Genomic DNA, 20,040 nt, shown 5'->3' with positions numbered 1-20,040 from the left:
TAAAACCAGGCAAGGCGCAATCACTCCTTTTTGTATTAAACAGGATGACTCCAGCTGTTTGGGCCTACAGCCTGAAGGACTGTGCTGTCAAGTCTAAGAATTTCAAGCCAAGTTTTTCAGCTCTGAAAAATTTTTCAATGTTTTTACTACATCTGCAGCAATTTATAGGTGCAAAAGTATGTTCTTTTTCAGCTTGCATGGAAGTCTGCTACTAAGGAAAGACAGGGGCTAACTAGCAAAGAAGGGAGGCTGCTTAGCACAAAAGATTTAGGCTTCCTCACCAGTTTTATTTTATTGAAGATAATTTAGTCCCCTGAAATTGCACATGTGCCTGTGTGGTTTGCAGAACTGTGTGTATCTAGAAGGACATGTTTTAATGAAAGAATATGAGCTTTTCTCTTGGCACGTACATAAGTGAAGGGAAAGCAGAGTGAGTACCTGCCTGGGGCAGAGGTAAGGAACATTTGCTGATGGAAAAGCTGTTATTTCTCATCAACTGCCCATTTTCTCTCTCTTAGTCAGAGGGAGGCAAGTTTTATTGCCTTCCTGTAACCACTCTGTTCCCGAGCATTTCTCCCTCAAGGCTAATATAATTACCAGACATTCTCTATTGAGTTTCAGTAATTCATGTTTACCACCTGGCACTCTTAGGAAAGTGTAAGCATTGAGAGAGGACTGTTATGAATGTAGCAATGCTGTAAGTGCTGTGATTCTAAGTAATTCAGTCCTGAGTTAGCAGTTCAGGCTGCTGTAGTTGACCCCTAAACTCAGTGGTAAAAAATGTAATTGTCAACTCAGAGCTGTTATGTGTGTGTGGGGCAGCATCCCAGCTTCAGAAGTGTCATATTCCAGCTGATACTGGCTGGACATAAAGGTCTGCCTTCATCCACAGGGGCTGCTTTTTGCTGAACTTGGTGCAGGACAGTGCACCTGTGACTTCGATTCACTGTGAAAACTGTGACAATAATCAAACGGCCATCTTTAGCTGTATGTAAGCGAACAGAAAGGAAAAGTTTAAGGTGATGCATTGCCCCTTGTCAATGACAAACTTCACAGAGAATACTATCAAATGGTTGGTGAGGAAGGACTATGATCTCATTCCTATGTAATCCATAAGGATGTTCCTCTATATGGGATATCCATATAGGGAAACACAGTATCACAGTAATGGATAAAGATTAAGGCATCACAGTAATGGGTAAAGATTATTTTGGGATTATATACTTGAACTCTGCCTAAGTGAGGAGTTAAGGAGTTAATCAATCTCCTCAGGCAGGCAGTCTGGTGCTGGAAAATAGGCATTGTTTTCTAACATTTGAGCATTTTCCTCAAGATGCAACTAAAGGAAGCTCTGCCCTAAATTGAACAGTAATGAAATAGCATTTATTCTGTCCTTTAAAACTTCCTCTTAAATTTAACATATTCTAAGTTGTTCCTCTTAGTTTTTTATAGTCATCAGCATTATTTATCCAGCCACTTTAAAAAGCCTTTTTTTTTTCTTCTCTGTTGGTTTTAAGAATTGAAGAAACAAGTGCAGACCTGAGGAACCAACTGGTTAGGTTAGAAGAAGAACTGGACCAAGAACGAAAGAAATACACGATGCTGGAGATAAAGCTGAGAAATTCCGAACGTGCTCGTGAAGATGCTGAGAAGAGAAATTACCTCCTGCAGAAGGAAATGGAAGAATTTTTTTCAACATTAGGATGTTTAACTGTTGGGAGTCAAAGTGCTAAAGTCCCCAAGTAGAACAACTATAGAAAATCCTGTTCCTGACAAAATGAGTGAAAATGCATATTTTGTTCTGGTATACTCATGTATCATGAGTAATTCTATAGTGATTGTGCTCTCAGTTACACTTGCCCTGTTGTCTCTACATGTGCTATAGTATTTGGGCCAGCTGGGAAAGACTGCTGACCATAAAGCTTGAAAATTTAGTGTCAGATTGACAAGAAAGAGTGGGTCCCCTCTGTATCCACAGAACAACAAAAACTCTTCTCCAGAGTGTCCTGCTGCCATCTTAGGACTCAGCTGCACCATCCTTTTGTTGGCTCAAGGAGAATGGAAGGTCCTGCAGAGTGGGTGGATGGCCAGAACCAACAGACAAGCTGAGCCTGGAGCTGAGGGATCCCCACACTTGTGCTTGGGAAGGTGGCAGTTCCAGCCTGTCACCACAGCCAGGACGTTTGCCAGACGGATTTAATGAGGTGGCTTTCGCCCTACTCCCTCCATAAAGTTTGTTCAAATTTCTCATTCCTAGAGTGATATTATTTTATGAAGATATTGCAAAAACAAGGTCTGCAAACATGCTGAAGATACCAAAATCTTGACAATTCACTAAAATTGTCACTTACCCACCTAATGTTTTTAGTGTTTCACAAAAATACAGCTTTAAATTAAACTGTGATTAATAATGAGATTGGCTACACAAACTCTTTGGAACTTTAAATATGCACATTTTGCCTTAGGTATCTGAAGGTTTTCTGAGCCAAAAATAGAGCAGTATTAGCTGCAAGAAAAAAAAAATCTTCTGAGATGATATATGTATTAAGGCAGAAGATGGAAGATCCTTATCATCAAAACACATCCAAACTTTAATAGCAAAACTTATGGTAAGAGAAATCAGTGCAATTGGGGTGGGGGTTGTCAGGGTGGTAAAGGGGGGAGGGTGGGGATCTATCCTTGAACTTTCCTGCACAATGTACACTTTCCTCCCTTGTAACAGTTCTCCTTACACCAGCTGATATTTTTGTTGTTAGTTCTTACAGGGATATGAGGGGACAGGAAGAATACTGCACACAACCCATCATCCCAACTTCCTTCCTTCTGCTAAGGAAAATCATTAGAATGAAGCTGTGAGTTCTGGTAATTTGCTGCTGGGCTGACTTCCCTTCCAATTGATTTCAAGAAGTTCTGCATAGCATTTGTAACACCCATGCAGGCCATGCAGAGCCTGCACACAGAAAATTGTTTCACCCGATTCAGCTTGAATTTCTCACCTGCAAGCCCAGCATCGTTCACTTTGTCTTGGCACTCCATCTTTGACATCCTGAAGTAGCTTGGGAGTCTCTAAGGAGAAAGAATTTTAACAAAAAGTGCCACAACAACATGAACTGGCTAAAGGGAAAGTATGGACTGTAACGAAGAAGATTGCTTTATTTTAAGTATTACAAAAAAAGTGCCCTGAATCTCATTTCTTACTAGAGAAGACTATGATTCACTGTCTGGAAATAACCTTAGAATGGGTTTTTACATACCAGGAGATAGTCAATACTGAAAGATATACTTTCTTCTCAGCATCTCACAGATATCCAGGTATTTCAATATTTTAAACATCTAGGTATGAACTTGTTTCTATTGCACTGTAAAACCTCTCCTTATTACAGAAATGTAAAAAATTGTAAACCATTTAAAGTGAGCAAAAAGCAGAATTTTAACCTAATCTTTCCTGGATAAGAAATGTCAAGCAAGGTGATACAGTAAATCATGTGGATTGGTGCACTCAGTTATTTCAAAACCTTTTTCCTACTTCCCAGGCTCTCCAGCTGCCCTGCATTCCTTACTGCCCCAGCTTGAGGCAGGTACCTGCATGTTCAGCAGCAGCTGCCTGCCACCTGCAGGCATCAGCATCATCCCCAATTTTTTTCCCCACCTCTGCCTTGAATTCATTACCAATGGTCTCAAGTTATCATTTAAGGAATAAGATGGCCATTTAAAACAGCAGCATAATCAGATGCACAATGTGAGAGAGAAGCAGTGACAGTGACTGAGCTGGAAAAGCAAGCAGTCTGACAGGGAGCTGGAGGTACAAGGTCAGTCATCACAAAAATAAACCTCAGTATTGGAGGGTGGTCTAATGGTTGTAAGTAGAACACCAGAAAGCAACATTCAATCCCATTCAGTACTAGTAGCAAGCAGGGTATTTTATTACCCTTTCTTATTTCTACCCAAATCATAGAAGGCTTTCACTGACAGCCCACACCTCCCTTACACTAGTTATATTGCATTACCTCCTGTATGTATCCAGTGCAGACTGCTCCTTTTAGTTCACACTCCAAACTCAAGCAAGTTAACCAGCAGTCCTGGCCCCTGCTCGTCTGGTGTGTCTGGTGTTCACTCTCCCAGTTAGCAGGGCTCAATTCTTAAGTATTTAACCTTAGGTAACTGCTAACAAACCTACCTATCCCAAACTTGCAGATCCAGGATAGAATCACGAGATCTGTAACACTGCACAATGTGGTATCCAAAATAAAATTAAGTCTTTTTAATATGCAAAGAAACTCTATGCACTCAAAATGAGGAGTGAAACAAACCAGTTCCAGACTGGCTGTTGTGCTCCATCAACATCTATGGCTCCCGTTCATGAGGAATAAATTTCAGCTGCTTCTGAAGATGAGCCACTGCAGTAAATAAACCTGGCAAGAAGCTGCAAACAACCCAGTTCACACTAAAATGCACTACAGTGGGATGTTAACCTCAAGTGCAGCAACCAGAGCATAATGCTAAATTCCTGACATGGGCAATTATGCAAGAAATGAGATCCTCTTGTACACAGCTTTGAAGAACGCTATGTCTTTATGTGAAGAAGATGATAAACCTTTTCCCACCTTTCCTGTTTCCATACTCTTCTCCACCAATGCATTTCTCCACAGCAAGCACTGGAGACTACACCTTATTTTGCAGACATTTCACTTGTTGCAGTCCCTGATTTAAATGTCAGCTTTCTTAGCAAGTGTTTGTCTGGTTATTGTTAATTAAACATGACAGAAGGTTCCTGGAATAGATAAATTTTTACCACAGCTTCACCTGTGCCATCCTCCCAGCCTGGAATATCCCTTCCAGTATTATGCAGGCAAAAAACCAAAATGGTAAAAACTTTTCAGTGAAAAAAAACCCAACATATGCTTTAAAAAAAAGCAAAACAGCCACACTTCAGAATAACAAAGAAAACTTCGGTAGTAGTGGCATTTCTAACACAAAAAGGAACATGAATTAATAGCTTAATGACTCATCTACATTCACATGAGTTCCACTGAAGGCAGCAGCATTCAGGAGTGTTTCAGTCCTGAGGCACCAGACAAATCCTGGGCAGAGCAATGACTCTCTCTGGCCTTGCTCTGTAATAACATTATCATGGGAAACTGGCTGCACTTTATGCTGATTTATGCAAATAAAGAAGAATATTTCTGAGTTCCCTACCACATTCCTAGAAGAACATTCCACAAATTGGTGACCCAGATAAACAAAGCTGCCTGCACTGTGGTCACAGTCCCTCTCCCTTGAAACTGGGCACAAAGGCACCACCAGCACAGCTCAAGGGCAGCTGCAGTTGTTAAGGAAGCACTGAAACCCTGCTGGAAGTGACTTTTGTTGGGACTTACCTGTGGGAAAAGTGCCAGTGCAATGGGTGCTCCAGGCATCCAAGTCAGCTCTCCAGAAGTCAGATCCTTCAAGCTTCTGCAAGATGCAGTGCTGAGAGATTCTCCCTTACACCAGGCAGCCCAAGGCTTACCTCTTTCAGCAGCACAGCTCTCAGCTGTATTTCCAGGAATTAAGGTGGCTGCAGCTGGCAGCAAGGGACCAAGAATAGATTCCCACTGGTCACAAAGACCATGAATATTGTTATCAGTCAGTGGCACATCCAAAGTCCATGGGAATGAAGAAATGGAAAAAACATGTCACTTTGCCCACAAGTGAGCTCACATACAAGCCAGGATAGTACCATTAAAAAACAGATGAATGCTCAGGAAGGGCTCTCACTAGTAAGATTACAAGTGCAGCCCTAGTATGCAATCCATATGAAATCCACTGCAGGCTGGCAATGAAGAAACATTAAATGCATGGTGGTCAAACTTTTTTTTATTTAAAATATCATTATAACCAACTGACATACTAGATAACAATGTATACATTCCAGTGGTGCACATGTAATGACCTATGGCATGAATGAGTTAAAAAAACCCCACAATGTTCTCAGTAATGCCCACCAACAGCTTATTTGGAGGGAATAAAGGAAAAGCAGAAAAAGGTATCAAATGTGGGGAAGAAAAAAAAAATTAGTTTTCCCCAGTATTTTTAATGGTGTATCTTCCCCTTCATATTTCTTGGGACATAATAAAATTAAGAATATACTTCAAGAAGGGCAGAAGGAATGATCACAATAATTGGGGTGGGATTTTTTTCTCAACTTTAGTAATAAAAGTTAAAGAACTCTCAAAAATAGACTAGATATTGGGCCTACAAAAGTAATTCATCTGTATGCAAAGCTTACCAAGAATTATTCCTTTTGTAAAATGTAAAGGATGAGCTGACATTACTAGTAAGCTATTTTTACCCTACAAAACCAGACTACAGTAATAAAATCACCAATTTACAGCTAACACAATAATCTAGATGTACATTACTGTACACAGGCTATATATACATTACACATGAACATCCTACGTGAAATAGATAAGAAACATACTGATATTGTCTCAACATTGGCCAATAGGTTTGTTTTTCTAAAGGAGGTGTATTTTCTATTCACATTCAGTGTAGTTCCAATAGCAAGGGTTAGCTTTGCTTACTTAAGAAACGTAGAAAGTTTGTGTGAGGTAGATCAAGAAAACCTAGCTTAAATTTTGAACTGCAGAAATAGAAACACAATGTGATCTGTAACACAGACATACAAAGAGAAGGGAGTGAGAGACCATTTAAAATACTATTATCCAGTGCCCTTAACTAAGAATATATTAAATTAATTGAAAATTTGGGTAGGCAGTACAGTCTTATCACATGCTTCAATAAAAACCTCTTTCTAATTCTGCTGAAAAATACAGACAGGCTCTCCTTCAACTGCTCCAAACCACTGACAGGAAAATGAAATGTAACAGTATGGACAAGCTGCTGTCAAAAGCAAATAACAATATAGCTACAAACTGTAATTCACTCCCTTTAGCAACTTGAAAAAGTAAGACAAAGTATAAGCTGAACCTTCTTCTCCACTTTTGCCCATGATCTTTATCAAAAAACATTTATTGTCATACTCTTCAGATTATTGGCTGCGTAGGACCATCCTCCTGTGGGAGGTTTTTGATATTTTCCTTCATGCACTGCTGAGCTGAATGCTCCATCCATCCATCCATCCCTCCCCTACAGAGTCCTGGCCCTGGGCAGCAGGGCTCTACTGGCATGCTGGTGCTGGGGACACAGGACACTCCCACCACACCACTGATGCTGATGCTAGGTCCACCTGGAATTCCTGCCCGGAAAGATGCTGCTGCATCTCACATAGTGAAAGTTCTACAAAGCTAAAAGCCCAAGCTTGGCCAGGGCAAAGTGCCACATCTGCTCAGCTGAGCCCTGACCCAGGGATGAGCATGTTCCACCAGGGAGTTGTGCTCGGGCAGCACAGCTGCTCACACACACCAACACATCAGCTCTGAGCCACTGACTTGCACCAACAAAGGGCTTCCCAGCACACCATCCCAGTACTCTCTAAGGGTACTAATTCCCCCCCACCCATCTCTATTTCAAGCCCTTGAACAACCTACTTCTACAGGAGGAGGGAGCTGCTTTACCCTTGCTCTATGGCACAGCTTTGCCCAGAAAAGGCAGACATCAATCTCACTATTACTGCCCAACTTTGAACCTCACCTGAGGTAAGGGAGCAGATAGCTCATGGTAATTCAATCCATATCAACTCCCAGTGGATTGGAATGGCCTTAGAAAGTTGCATGCACTTTAGTGAAGCCTGTTGTCTTGAGAAGATTCCAAATCAAAGTCTAAAATAAAACTTACCAATATTTTAAAATTGTACAGTGTATTGTATAGCATATAATCTAACAATAGACAAAGACAGCTGAATTCCAGTTACCCATTTGTTTGCTATCTGTGGCAGTGTACATCTATCTGAAAAAAATTTATATTTCAACAAATAAAAAGGGAAGTTAAGACTAGGATGCTGTTGTGATAATTTGATTACTGAATATGATTTTGTCTTTGAAATTTGCCATCACTTTAATTTGCCTAAAATGCAAGCAACTGAAAAAAAGAAAAAGCAACACTCCTGTGAAGATGGTGCCAAAAGTGAACTGTTGCCACAGGCAAAGCTCTGACCCTACTGAAGCAATACCTTTAAGCACAGCTTGCACACACATTGCAACAGGCTGCAGTGGGCAGTTCCACACATTCACTAACTTTGCCTTGAAAGAAGAAAAGCTCAGTTCTCCTTAGCACTTATCAGCTCAGTTCAGTTACTATATATTTCAGAAACTGGAAAGCAATAGCAAAAAATATTTTTAAGTTTCAAAATATTTCAATCATCACTGCAATCCAGTGGGGTCTAAAATAAATTTAAATAGAAACTAGATTTACCAATTTATTTTTAACAGCACTGAGAGGCATCAGAAGTTACTGTCAGTCTTAACTTCATTACACTGTGCAGACCACACTATCACTTGACCCTATAAAACAATGGAGTACTTTTGTTTGACCAAAACTTTTGGCTTAATTCACAGCTTAAACTTTGATAAAAAAAATTACAAAATAGACTGTTCCATTGGTCTCTGTTCAACATATTCTACATTCCAGTGCTAGATGAATCCAAACTTGTCCTGCCTGTTCTGAGGTAATATACAATTTGGCAGGATCTTGCAAAAATAATTGCCTTAACACATGTGGCTTAGGAAGGCAATATTAAAATACTAGATATAAACGAGGAAAGCAAAATTACATGCACACAGCACTTACCAGCAGTCTAGCCAGGCCAGGAAACAACTGTGCAGTTTGTCAACTTAGTTATCTTTGAGACATTACCATTCCTTGCAACCCTGCATGTTTTTCAAAAAGACATGTTGGACATCGACATTACTATCACTTCTGTTTTTCTAATACTTACTGCAAAAACAAATTTTCCTCTTTCAGTTAAAACTTCAAAAAGATGCTTATTTAACCCAACAAGCAGAAGGAACCACACTGAAGACCACCAGTCACTCCTGGATGACCTCTGCAGGCAGTTACATTATTTGCTTATGCTCAGTGCCTGGCAAGACTTCTGTATTTTTATGCTCATTTTTGTGAGCTTTACTAATTTGAATTCCTCTTCACATTCTAATTCACTACACAAAATATGCATCTACACAAGGCAATCAATTATACAGCCTAGCTTCACTAAAAATCTGCATTTTCCAAAGAAATAAATTCTGAATGATTGTTTAACTCATACATAAACTTAAGTCAGTTATACATAAATCATTCTGTAAATATAAAATGTAAACAGTTAAAATACTTCTGTGAGGAGCAGCACCATCTTACATGACTATTTATTAACTGTTCTATATATCTCAATATATCTTTTGTTTAAAAAGTGTATTGAAACTTGGAGCTTCGTTAATGAAAACTACTGAATATTTACGACTTAAAATGAACCACTGCTAAGATTTCTGCTACACTGATCTCATGGTGAAATGAAAGAGATAAATATTAATTTATACAGCACTACTTCTCCCCCCTTTGGATGGCATATATTGCTCAATTAATGCATTAGCTACAGAAATCCTGAGGTTCTCCTACCACTTCATGGTTTTTAGCGATCAGTTACTTTTGGTGGAGAAAGAGTAGCTGAAGTTTTGCCCCTATTGCATTCATGTCATTCCCTCTTTGACCCAAAAAGCACTCAAAAAGTACTTGCCTTAGTAGACAAAACTAGTAAGAACCAGAACTCCCAAGAATCACATCTCACATGACAGTATAGCTACAGCATATTGATATTCCCTCTTGTCAGTCTAAACATCCTGGATACACTTCATTTTGTGTGTACAAAAACAGGCTACGAGCTAGAAGTAAACAGTTTATTGGCATTGCAATGTATTATTCATGAAGTATCCTCACGTTTTATGGTGATCACAAGATTTGGCATGCCACAACTCTGCAGAAAACATCACATTACTCTGCTAGGCTGGATATTTCTGCAGCTTTGAAGATATGCTTTGCTTTCTTAAGTTCATAAACCCATTCAGATAACGTTACTTTGCAAAGGCTTTTTCTGTTTCTCTAAAAAAATCCTCACTAATTGTTGCTTTTGCTGAAGTACTATAGGCAAGTGGCCAAAATAAAAGAGGATTTTGTTCACTATCCAGCACCACAGTAGTATGCCTGAAACTACAGCTGGCTGCACTGAATTCTCTCCCCCTCCACCTGGGACACAGATGTATGACCAAGCATAAAACTTTGAAGGATATCATGAACAAAACATCTGGAATAAATTCTAATTAAAAAATTGAAAACCTATAAAATCTTAAATAATTCATCATATGGTAATGACCACAACATTAATATGTGCTTTGATAAAACAAATCTTACAAATTCAGTAAAAAAAGATCAGCAGCATAATAGTAAAGCAAATATGCAGATTTTAAAACGACAATAAAAATTACCAGGTTTAATATTTTACAGTTAATTACAGCAAAAAAGTGGCTGCTTATAACACAACTTACAGTTTGAAATTACAGCACTTTATGATGAATTCCATGATTATTTTTGAAAAAACACTCAAAAATACCACCAAATTTTAAAAGTGCCCTATTAATGACTAAAAGGACCCCCCTCCCACCCCCCAAAAGACCAAGTAGTCATCTACAGCAACCCAGAGGTCCAGCTGAGGTTTCTAGACTGCTGTCTGTATCAGAGGCCAATGTTGGATCTGTTGACATTGAAGACACATCGTTGACAGATGACGATGAAGATGGGTGTTGAGAGCCACTGATCACTGCTGCACCTGTGCTATGAGAAACAAAACAGCAAATCAGTTGCAGATACAGTTGCACAGTTCAGGACTTGCATTAGTCTGCCTATTCCTAATGGCTGTTACTTTTCTGTTTTGGCAAGTTTGAAGAGATGTGTCTCAATCTACCATCAAAATAAATAAAATCCACAAGTCTTTAACGTGGAGCTTAATAGATGGTGTGTCAGGAACTGAAATAAATGAAATATCAGTTATGCAGGGACAACGATATGGGGATTGAACAGATCAGTAAAATGATGTCCGCCCTGAATATTCCACTCAAATATACAACGTCTCAATTCAAGAACCCTATTCTTGAGTTAGGGTTCTTTGATCAGCTTTACTCCCTCCTGACCTAAAACTCAGTGGAGCCTTGTACTGTGCTTATATTGTAACCAACCTAAAGGGGCTGGCTGGCCACGTATAACCCCGTTCTTGGTTCTTTCCTCCAGGTCCATGACTTCCTTGTATATCAACTCTGAAAATGCAAAGAAGGAAAAAAAATGAATTTGCAACCCAAAGACTAGATCAGTAATACATCTCCTATTAAAATGTCCACTAAATTTCACAGGTCTATTACTGTGAAGAATTAGTTTTGAATAACAGATTAAACAGATTATAGGCTACACAACAACTGGCAAGTGATATAAAAAAGTACATTCTTTTCTGTTGGATCTGCAGTGGCCTGGGATGCTTGAGAACACACTGGCATTGTTCTAGGGCTCTTTTATTCAGGCTGCTTGGAGACCTGAGGCTAAGCTGAGTCCTAAGGCCCACTCAGTTTTTATCAATGATTTCTTTGGTAAGGGAAACTCGATCAGCAGTCTTTGAAGGAAGAGCCAGGACCACTTGAAGACTTGTCCTTCTAGGTCAGCATAACATACATAGCTCAAGCTTCTGCATCTTTTTCAACTGTAGCAGCTTGTCCAGAAGAGTTACCCTCCCTATAAATGCTGTCCTATGGACTGCAAAAGGTGACTGAGATGAACAGGTCTTTAGTTCACTTCAAAGGTTCATCTCCTTTGCTTGAATTGTTTGTGTCCCAATTGAGAGTCTGTGAAGCACTGGTCTGTTCCCCTGACATCCAAGCAGATGAAGTAAATACTATTAAGTTGCTCAGAAGAACTTCAATAACAATAATCACTGGGGCCCAGCATATTCCCAAAAGGCTTATTATATTTCAAATGCCTTTCTTACCTTTCCACTCTTCTATTGTGTGCTCCCTCTCATCTAACTGCTTATCTGGTATCTTTGGTGGAGGCTGAAAAACAAAACTAACTCATCATAGAGTAATCAAAAGGGATATAGAACCAGTATAAATTAAAAATGAAAGTAACCATTCAGAACATGAACCTCATTTAAAAATAATATTTACATCATTTTATATCTGCTCATACTTGGACTTATCCTGTTTTTTAGATGCTACCACAGTCTTTAAAGTTCTTCTGATTAACAAATTTGCTTACATTACTGTAACACAGAAACAGTCTGGTAGAAGAGCTCCTAAGTACAGTAGTCTCCATCACAAGCAGCTTTTTTAGCTACTGTCAATTACTAAATTCTCTATCTAGCCATTACAGAGCAGCAGAACTATAATTGCTCTGTCTAAATCAAATAGTTTTTTCTATTCTTAGTGGCCATCACTGAACTTTTCTTTTTAAAAAAATAACTTTTCTCATAAACTGAAATTATCCTTCAACTTATTTCTCAAGGAAAAAATTTACATTAATCCCTTTGTTCATTAGTTTTAATAACTGAAAGCTCAAGATCTTGTATTCAGATTTTGCTGAAACACTTATTTCTAGTTGAAGAATAGTATCAATTCGTACAACTGATGAAAGCATTTTGCTTCCCCAAGAATAAATACCTCAGAACCCCATTAAGGGCAATCAAATCACACTGAAACTACTGAAGCTCAATACATTAGAACCTTATAGAAAAGATTTCAGATGCATGACTACATGTTCAGGAGATGACAGGCAATTATACACCAACACAGAGATACACAAACATAGAGACAGGTACCTCAGCCCATTCCTGATGCTACTTCTAATAAGCACATTTATCATTGTCAATAAAAACAATTATGGCTCAGTTAAGCTTCTAATGAAATGTGCAACAATCTTTTGTCAAGAAGTTGTTCCAAGCATCACAGCAAGATGGTTTCATACAGCAGATTGCCAAGCAGAGAACTAAACCAAGGACTTACAGCTTCTGCTTCTGATGGATCATACCAAACATTGATGTATGGGTGCTGCAGGGCTTCATCCACAGAGATTCTTTTAGAAGCATCTATAACCAGCATTTTTGATAACAAATCTCTTGCTTGACTTGCTGCAAAAACAAAATTTTCTGTTTAGATTACTCCCATATACAGAACACATAACACAGTGTTTCAAACTTTTAAAGAGAAGGGTCAGAGTAATCAAGTTCTAATTACATATCTATGCAACCTTCACATAATATAAGGTTTAGGAGAGTGGTCCATTTGATGACAAAAAAACCTGAAGAAAATGACCCAGGTGGGAAAGGGGTCAAACATGTTTCATTATCCATTTTCAGCATACAGTGTCCCTTGCTGTGACAGCCTTATGTGAAACAGCTCAGGTGGCAGTGCAGCCTTGTCTCAAATAGCAGCAGGCAAGCACCTACTGCCCCTTTGTCACACACTTTTAGTCACAGAGAACACAATGAGAGATTCCACTGAGTAGGTGGCCTTTAGAACCAGAAAGTCTCTGAAGTAACTATAGGGTATCTATATATTATGAACATAAATTCTTTATTCTCATCCCTAGAGAACAAAGATCTGCTCTGCCTACACAACTTCTATTCCAACCTCCCCCCATTCTTCTCTAAACTGCTTTGGCATCTGCCATTGAGAAGAATATAGATATTTACATGTCTTTATAAAGACAGCTCCAAGAATAGAAGCTGTCTCATGAAGATATGAAAATGGAGGCAAACACATGTCAGCACGTTCATCCACTCCCATGATATAAATATGTAGAACCTAAGCAGGATGATTCTATAGTGAACAAAACCAAGCTACATTTCTGCTCAATATATCAAAGTTTTAAAACTTTTAAAACATACAACACACAGAAGACAGACCTTACCTTTAAGTTTATTGTGTTCAGAGTCAGCTGGGAAAAGGACATCTGGAAAGAGTTTTTCAAAACTATATCCAGCATATTTAGGTCTGTTCTCCACGTAAGTTCGGACTGTAGGCTGTAATTTCTTCATAAATTCGGGGCATGGTGTTCCTAGCTGCTCTATAACTTTATTCCATTGATCAATATCTAAGGTTATGCAGCTAAGAAAAACACTGTGTCTGGTTTTCAGCTACAAAGTTATGTTAAAACCACATGAAATAACCAACAGAGAAAATTATAATAAAGTATCAAGTTCATCATCATGACTTAGGACTACTTTCTTACATGGTGAAACAAAGCAAGACTATGACAGTGTAGTCAAGGCAACATGTATTTCACTCAAAATCATTATTGGCTAGAAAAGGATATAATTCTGAGAAAGAATATTAGAAGACTCACAAAATATTTAAATACTACAAATTTAACTTAAGTCCTTGTTTGGGTCCTGGAGAACTCGCTCCCTGATCTGAACATACATTGGAAGCAGTCAAGCTACTACACATCACCAAGGCACTCCTGAGAATGACCCCAAGTGGGTGCTTTGTCCTTCATTCTCATCTTGGTACCTCAGCCCAATCCTGGGCAACCTCTCACCAAGGATGTGCAACACTTAGCACCAGTGGGCAGACAAAGGACCAAGGCCTGGCCCACACAGGTCAGTGACAATATTGTCAGGGACTTGAATGAAGTTAAAGAGTTTCAAGGATGCATAAGGAACATCTTAACTGAGAAGTTCACACACTGTAAAAGGGAGACTGACCACTTCAGGGCAGAAGTATTTAATATATTTTACTGAAACAAAAAAAGTAAAAATTGGTTCAGGAATTCCTAGTTGCAGATAGTTAAATACTGGGGAAGAGCTCAGATAAAATTTTATATATACTAATTCAGATTCTCCCCAACATTTTCTCTTTGGCTGCCATCAAAGACTGGATACCAGGCTACCCAAATCAACAGTGGGTTGAAGCAGGCCCTCTCTTATACTCTTAAAACTCAACAGCAGATCTCTATATAAGGATTCCCAAGCTCTGCTGACCTTAGTACAGGCCTTGACAAAAGAAACTATTTACATTGTATGGCACCAAGTCTAAATTAAAAAGCCATGCCAGCAAACTAGATGCATAAAGCAAAGCATGGTGCAGCTCATGCAATGACAGAGCTGTGTGAAAGTAAGGATACTCTGGATTTCCTTATCATGGCTCAAAAATCTCCACCCCATTTTCACCCCTAAATGGTACTACATCAAATTTTAAACAGTAACCTGTACCAAAAGCAGGAAACATTTCTGATGACATCTAAACAAAACACTCTGTAAGTAATAATAAAACAAATAGGATCTCAAAGTCCAACGATTTTCACTAATTTTAGCAAGGATCTAGAAGTTTTAGTTCTGTTTGTTTAGAGCAGACTCTGTGTCTGAAATACTGTTCACAGGACAACCCATATAGACACCACCAAACCATTCACAGAATAGAAAGACAGAAATACCAGATATTTCTGAAAGCTCCTTGCAGGATCATTTCTGCACACAGAAAATAAATCTCGAGAATGTAACTAATGAAGATGGTTAGGAATTTTGGTAAACATTCTCTAAAAACACAAAGAATAGTAATTACTATCATGCTCAGGCACTAAACAAGATTAGTAAATTACTACATAAAAATGAATTCCGAAGTAAAACCAATGCATATGAACCAAGAAAGCACCCTCTAAACAAAAAGAAGTCTGTCCTAATTGTGACAACATTCAAAAGTAATGAAGAGGGACTATATTACACTGGAAAAAGAAAAGACGAGGGGAAAAAAATGAAAAGAAAAAATAAGGCTGTTTGCCCAAGTGGTATATAATGAACTTGCAAACTGGTATTTGAAAAGGCAGTTTAAAATCAGTATTTTAAAAATTAGAACTACCTTAATCTGGAATTGTATCACTGCAGTATCTTTTGACCTTTTACAACTACATCTCAGGCCAAGGGTAAGGATACGATCTGTACCAGGAAATAAAACACCACCTTTGATCATTTCTCCCATGATGCACCCAACTGACCAAATGTCAACTGAAAACAAAATGCAATGATATTAACATAAAAGATAGTTATTAAAATAAAATAAATAAAAATATCTAGACACAGACATACACATGAAGTGACTATAAAAAGCATGTGCAATGAAAATGAGTGAAGGTGAATGTATGCTAACTACAGGACCAGCAGAGACTATGTCCTACTGCTAGGTGCAGCCTGAATATAAATGATTTTTTTTAAAGTGTATCACAAGAAAAATCCATGTTCATTTAATAAAAAAAAAATTGTACAATATGCATCTTCATGACACAACATCAATAAGGTTAATGACTTCCTAACTAATTCAACCTGCTGCAGCAGCACAAGGATACAGTCCCTTCCTGGAAAGAGGATTTTGTGGCAAACCATTTCGCCCATAATGCACCCCACAGACCATAAATCCACTATGTTTGTAGCACAAAAAGAAGGAAAAGCAAAGCAAACGGTCATTTAAAATTAAAAGAAGCATAACATGACTGCATCCTATAAATTGCAGAGACAGCACAGGAAGAAGAGCAAGTCTTGTATTAACCAATGAAAACAGTTTAACATACACCATGTGTAAGGATTAGCTTTTAACTGTCTCAAATACAAGGCAGAAAAACATCCTTTTGTTTAATATAGTGCTAGAGCAAGAGCTTGAGCAGAGAGAGAGAGACACACGAATCAGGCAGAGTAAAGGTCTTCTCCAAGGCTGGAGGCTTCAAAGCTACCTCTGCCAAGGGAACAGATTCAAGCATCAAAGACAGATTGATCCCTTGAAAGTAATTCCACTGTATTTGTAGGAATAATTCTAAAAGTAACTAAGTAAATTGACTTGTAAAAATATTGCCTATTGAAACAGTTCATGCTTTTTAGGAGAATTACACAGGAATTACAATTGGACATCAAGTATTTCCTAGAAGTCAGATTACCATGCATCTCTCTCTCGCTTTAAATAAAAAGCAAACAGAATCAGTAAAAGATCACTTAGAATTTTAGAGGATCAGTTAATGACAATGTTAGTATGCTCCTAGATTTTCAGTTCAAATAATTTGTTTTAAATTGTCTCCAGGTACACTGAAATAACATTTTATACAAAAGAAAAACTTAAAAGTAATTTTTAAAAAATGAAATACGCATTTTCTACATTACCTTAAAATAAATCACTCAGAAGACATAAAGATGCACAAGTTTACTTTGTACAGGTAAGCCAATTTCTTTTGCAGTTACTTTCAGAAGTATTGTTAATTCCATATGCAAAAGCTTTCTTGAAGTCATAACAATGAAATTTTATTATTATAAGGACTTTTATGTCATATATGACATTGGATTTTCAATTAAGCAGATAAGAGGGGGATTTAAGTGACAACAATCTTATAGTAAGAATTATATGTGAATGTTCTGAAGGAGCTCAACAATGTCAAGCAAACAATATTGCTTCTTATTTTTCAATATTTCTTCTCCTTTATTTATTAAAGTTCCTCTAAAATAGCATCTAGATAATATGATAGGAGATCAAAGTTGTGCATATTAATAGGTCAAAATTAAGGGCCTTGCTCATTTAAAAAATATTATCAACAGCTTAGTTTAGTGCTCCTTTTCCTTTAAAAACTTTTTTTCAAATACTTAAGTACATATTATTTGGCTTAGAGACCCAAAGAAGCCAAGTTTTGCATTTGACTTTTTAAATAAAATTCTGAATGTTGACTTTTTGATCTTTAAACAATCTGCTGCCATCACAACCCAAAATATACCCAAATCTCTTGTAATTAGCTTGTGTCCAACACGATAAAGTTACCATGCTTCTGGTATCCCTACAAAACCAAACTCCAGATGTTTTGTGGTGTTTTGACTTATTGCTTTCTATAATCAAACAAAAACCTGTCTAATTACATTCTCTGATTTTGTAGCAAGCTGAACCAACGATACTGTGAATACTTTCACAGAAGAATAATGAAGAAGGTTCTGTCATGCACACTAACAATCCAAACAAATAAATATCTCAGTCTTGCAACAGAGGTCCACTCTCATTCCTCTGAGCTGGCTTTTTTCATTGCTAGCACCATTCACAGACAGCCTGAAGTCCCTTGCTGCAATGGGATGCAGTTGCCAGGCAGGTCTGCAGACTGTGTTAGGAATGCCGAAAAGCAGAGCAAGCCCCAATTGTGTCAGGAGGTGAGGAGCCACACCTCACACCCCCTGGAGACAGCTCAGGGCCTCCATGGAGGCCTGGCCAGCAGAGTTTGAGACACACAGGGTGACCTGTGGGCACTGCCAGCCTGAGGTGGTGACAAGTGAAAGCAGGGAGCTGCCTGAGCACAGGGACAGCACAGCAGTGAAACGGCAGCCGAACCAGGCCACTCCAATGGAGCGTCAGCAATGACAGCACACTTGGCTCTCCTAATGGCTACCAGAGCTGTTTCCTTGCAGGTGCAATGTATTTGATGATGTGTTTCTCTCAAATGACAGATCTTTTTTTATTTTCCTGAAGAAGATACTGAGAGGCAAACTGGTCACAGAGTGAGTATGGTCAGGAGGAAGGGTATGCAAAGTAAAATTCCCCTGGAATTTGTCATGGACCTCAAGAATCTATGATGCATGAACTGTCATCTTGACAGCATTGTCTGCATGCTTGTCTCAAGTATATTATTGAGATTTACTTCAGCAACATTAAGAACTTAGTGCAAAAGGCTTAAAGGAGGCTGATTTTAATAAGAAGCAATGCTATAGTAGGTAATCTTGTTTGTTCTTCAGTAGACTTTATGCTCCCTATCCCCTTTTATGCTCTCTACCTCCTGAAAGGCCATACCAAATATGGTTATTTAGCAACTAATTCAGTACACATATCTACTGAAGAACTACAATTTCTTCTTCACCAGGAATAAAGTCAGATGAAGATATATCATAGTACATACCACATATTAAGAAAATATACTTCCAGTTCTTCCTGGATGTCATATAATCTACCAAGGAAGTTATTTAAATTTTTAAACAAACAAGGCCCTCAATTTCTTCTCCTATTAAATGCAAACATTTTCTAATGGATTGAGTTAAATAAACAAATTGGTGTATCCAGAATCTGCATTTTGGTCACAAGACTAATTTATAAAATTTCTACAGCTTGAAAAAAACATTAACATGTAAAATGTGGTGTGCCAAACAAAAAAAAATAAAGCTATGCCAAAGAAAGACTATATTTGCTGACCGTTTTCTTTGTATCCCATCCCTAGGATGACCTCTGGTGCTCTGTAGTAACGAGTCACTACATAAGGCGTCATCATAAAACTAGTTCCTGCAGTTCTGGCCAGTCCAAAGTCAAGAATCTTCAAAGTGCAGTCTGACTTTACTACTATATTACTGGGCTTTAAATCCTTTAAAAAGAAACATCATAGATGACTGCTAAGACAAGCACAAAGTAGCCTGTGGTTCACATTTTAAAAAGATAATATTGGTAACATTAAATCCCACGCACACAACTAGGTTATTGCTATAACTGCAGCTTTTTTCCCCTTGCATCAATTTATGTGCATTCAGCAGATTACAGAATTAATTCCTTTATTGTGCTTGTAGATTTATATAGCAATTAAAGAAGGAAAATACAACCAGCATTATAAGATATGTTAGCAATGTCTGAAATAAATTGAGGTTAGTAAGAAGTGTTAGCTCTCAGGAAAGGTCTAGAAACTGCTCACTGGAACAATAATTATTACTACAGTGCAGAACAGAAGTAACATGACAATTACTTGATTCAATAATCATCTTGATACAAGAATTATTAGAATTATAATGAATGTAAAAGGTTCATTTGCTAGTTGAGGTTACATTACCTCTTTTGAATCAATGTATTTCTCTGAACAGAAATCTCCATGCCCACATGGTTTTAGTTTCCAATTTATGACTTGGTTTTATATTAAGTTTGGCAACCAAACCCAAAAAGACACCATTGAAAAACTGCCAAAAATTAACACAATCCTTGAACTGGAGTGGAAAATGCTGACCCGACTTCAGATTGTTTTGGTTAGAAACATGGTAACTATTCTCTACACTTGAACCCTATTGACAATAGTGGCTTTGCAACATTT

The 20,040-nt window shown here is 38.1% G+C and overlaps 2 protein-coding genes across 11 annotated transcripts in view; one reads left to right on the top strand and one right to left on the bottom strand.

The window, feature by feature from the left end:
* ARHGAP22 (Rho GTPase activating protein 22) overlaps positions 1-9,636 on the top strand; it is a 123,885-nt gene extending 114,249 nt beyond the window's left edge. For all 5 annotated transcript variants that reach the window (XM_005481259.4, XM_005481260.4, XM_014275561.3 and 2 more), the window contains 2 exons: positions 1,518-2,609; positions 2,757-9,636. In XM_005481259.4, coding sequence (XP_005481316.1) covers positions 1,518-1,746 — 229 coding nt within the window. In that variant the 3' untranslated portion in view covers positions 1,747-2,609; positions 2,757-9,636. The remainder of the gene's footprint in view (positions 1-1,517; positions 2,610-2,756) is intronic.
* MAPK8 (mitogen-activated protein kinase 8) overlaps positions 6,511-20,040 on the bottom strand; it is a 229,284-nt gene continuing 215,754 nt past the window's right edge. For 4 of the 6 annotated variants that reach the window (XM_074544943.1, XM_074544939.1, XM_074544938.1 and 1 more), the window contains 7 exons: positions 19,164-19,329; positions 16,309-16,380; positions 13,879-14,061; positions 12,972-13,096; positions 11,960-12,023; positions 11,163-11,240; positions 6,511-10,756 (listed from right to left, as the gene is read on the bottom strand). In XM_074544943.1, coding sequence (XP_074401044.1) covers positions 10,611-10,756; positions 11,163-11,240; positions 11,960-12,023; positions 12,972-13,096; positions 13,879-14,061; positions 16,309-16,380; positions 19,164-19,329 — 834 coding nt within the window. In that variant the 3' untranslated portion in view covers positions 6,511-10,610. Of the gene's footprint in view, positions 10,762-11,162; positions 11,241-11,959; positions 12,024-12,971; positions 13,097-13,878; positions 14,062-15,898; positions 15,971-16,308; positions 16,381-19,163; positions 19,330-20,040 lie in introns of all 6 variants that reach the window. The other 2 variants (XM_074544941.1, XM_074544944.1) reach the window with 2 other exon arrangements.

This window comes from Zonotrichia albicollis, chromosome 7, assembly GCF_047830755.1.
Source record: "Zonotrichia albicollis isolate bZonAlb1 chromosome 7, bZonAlb1.hap1, whole genome shotgun sequence".
In the NCBI taxonomy this organism is placed as follows: domain Eukaryota; kingdom Metazoa; phylum Chordata; class Aves; order Passeriformes; family Passerellidae; genus Zonotrichia; species Zonotrichia albicollis.
The sequence above is the reverse complement of the archived record's forward strand: the minus strand, read 5'-3'. Positions and strand labels throughout refer to the sequence as shown.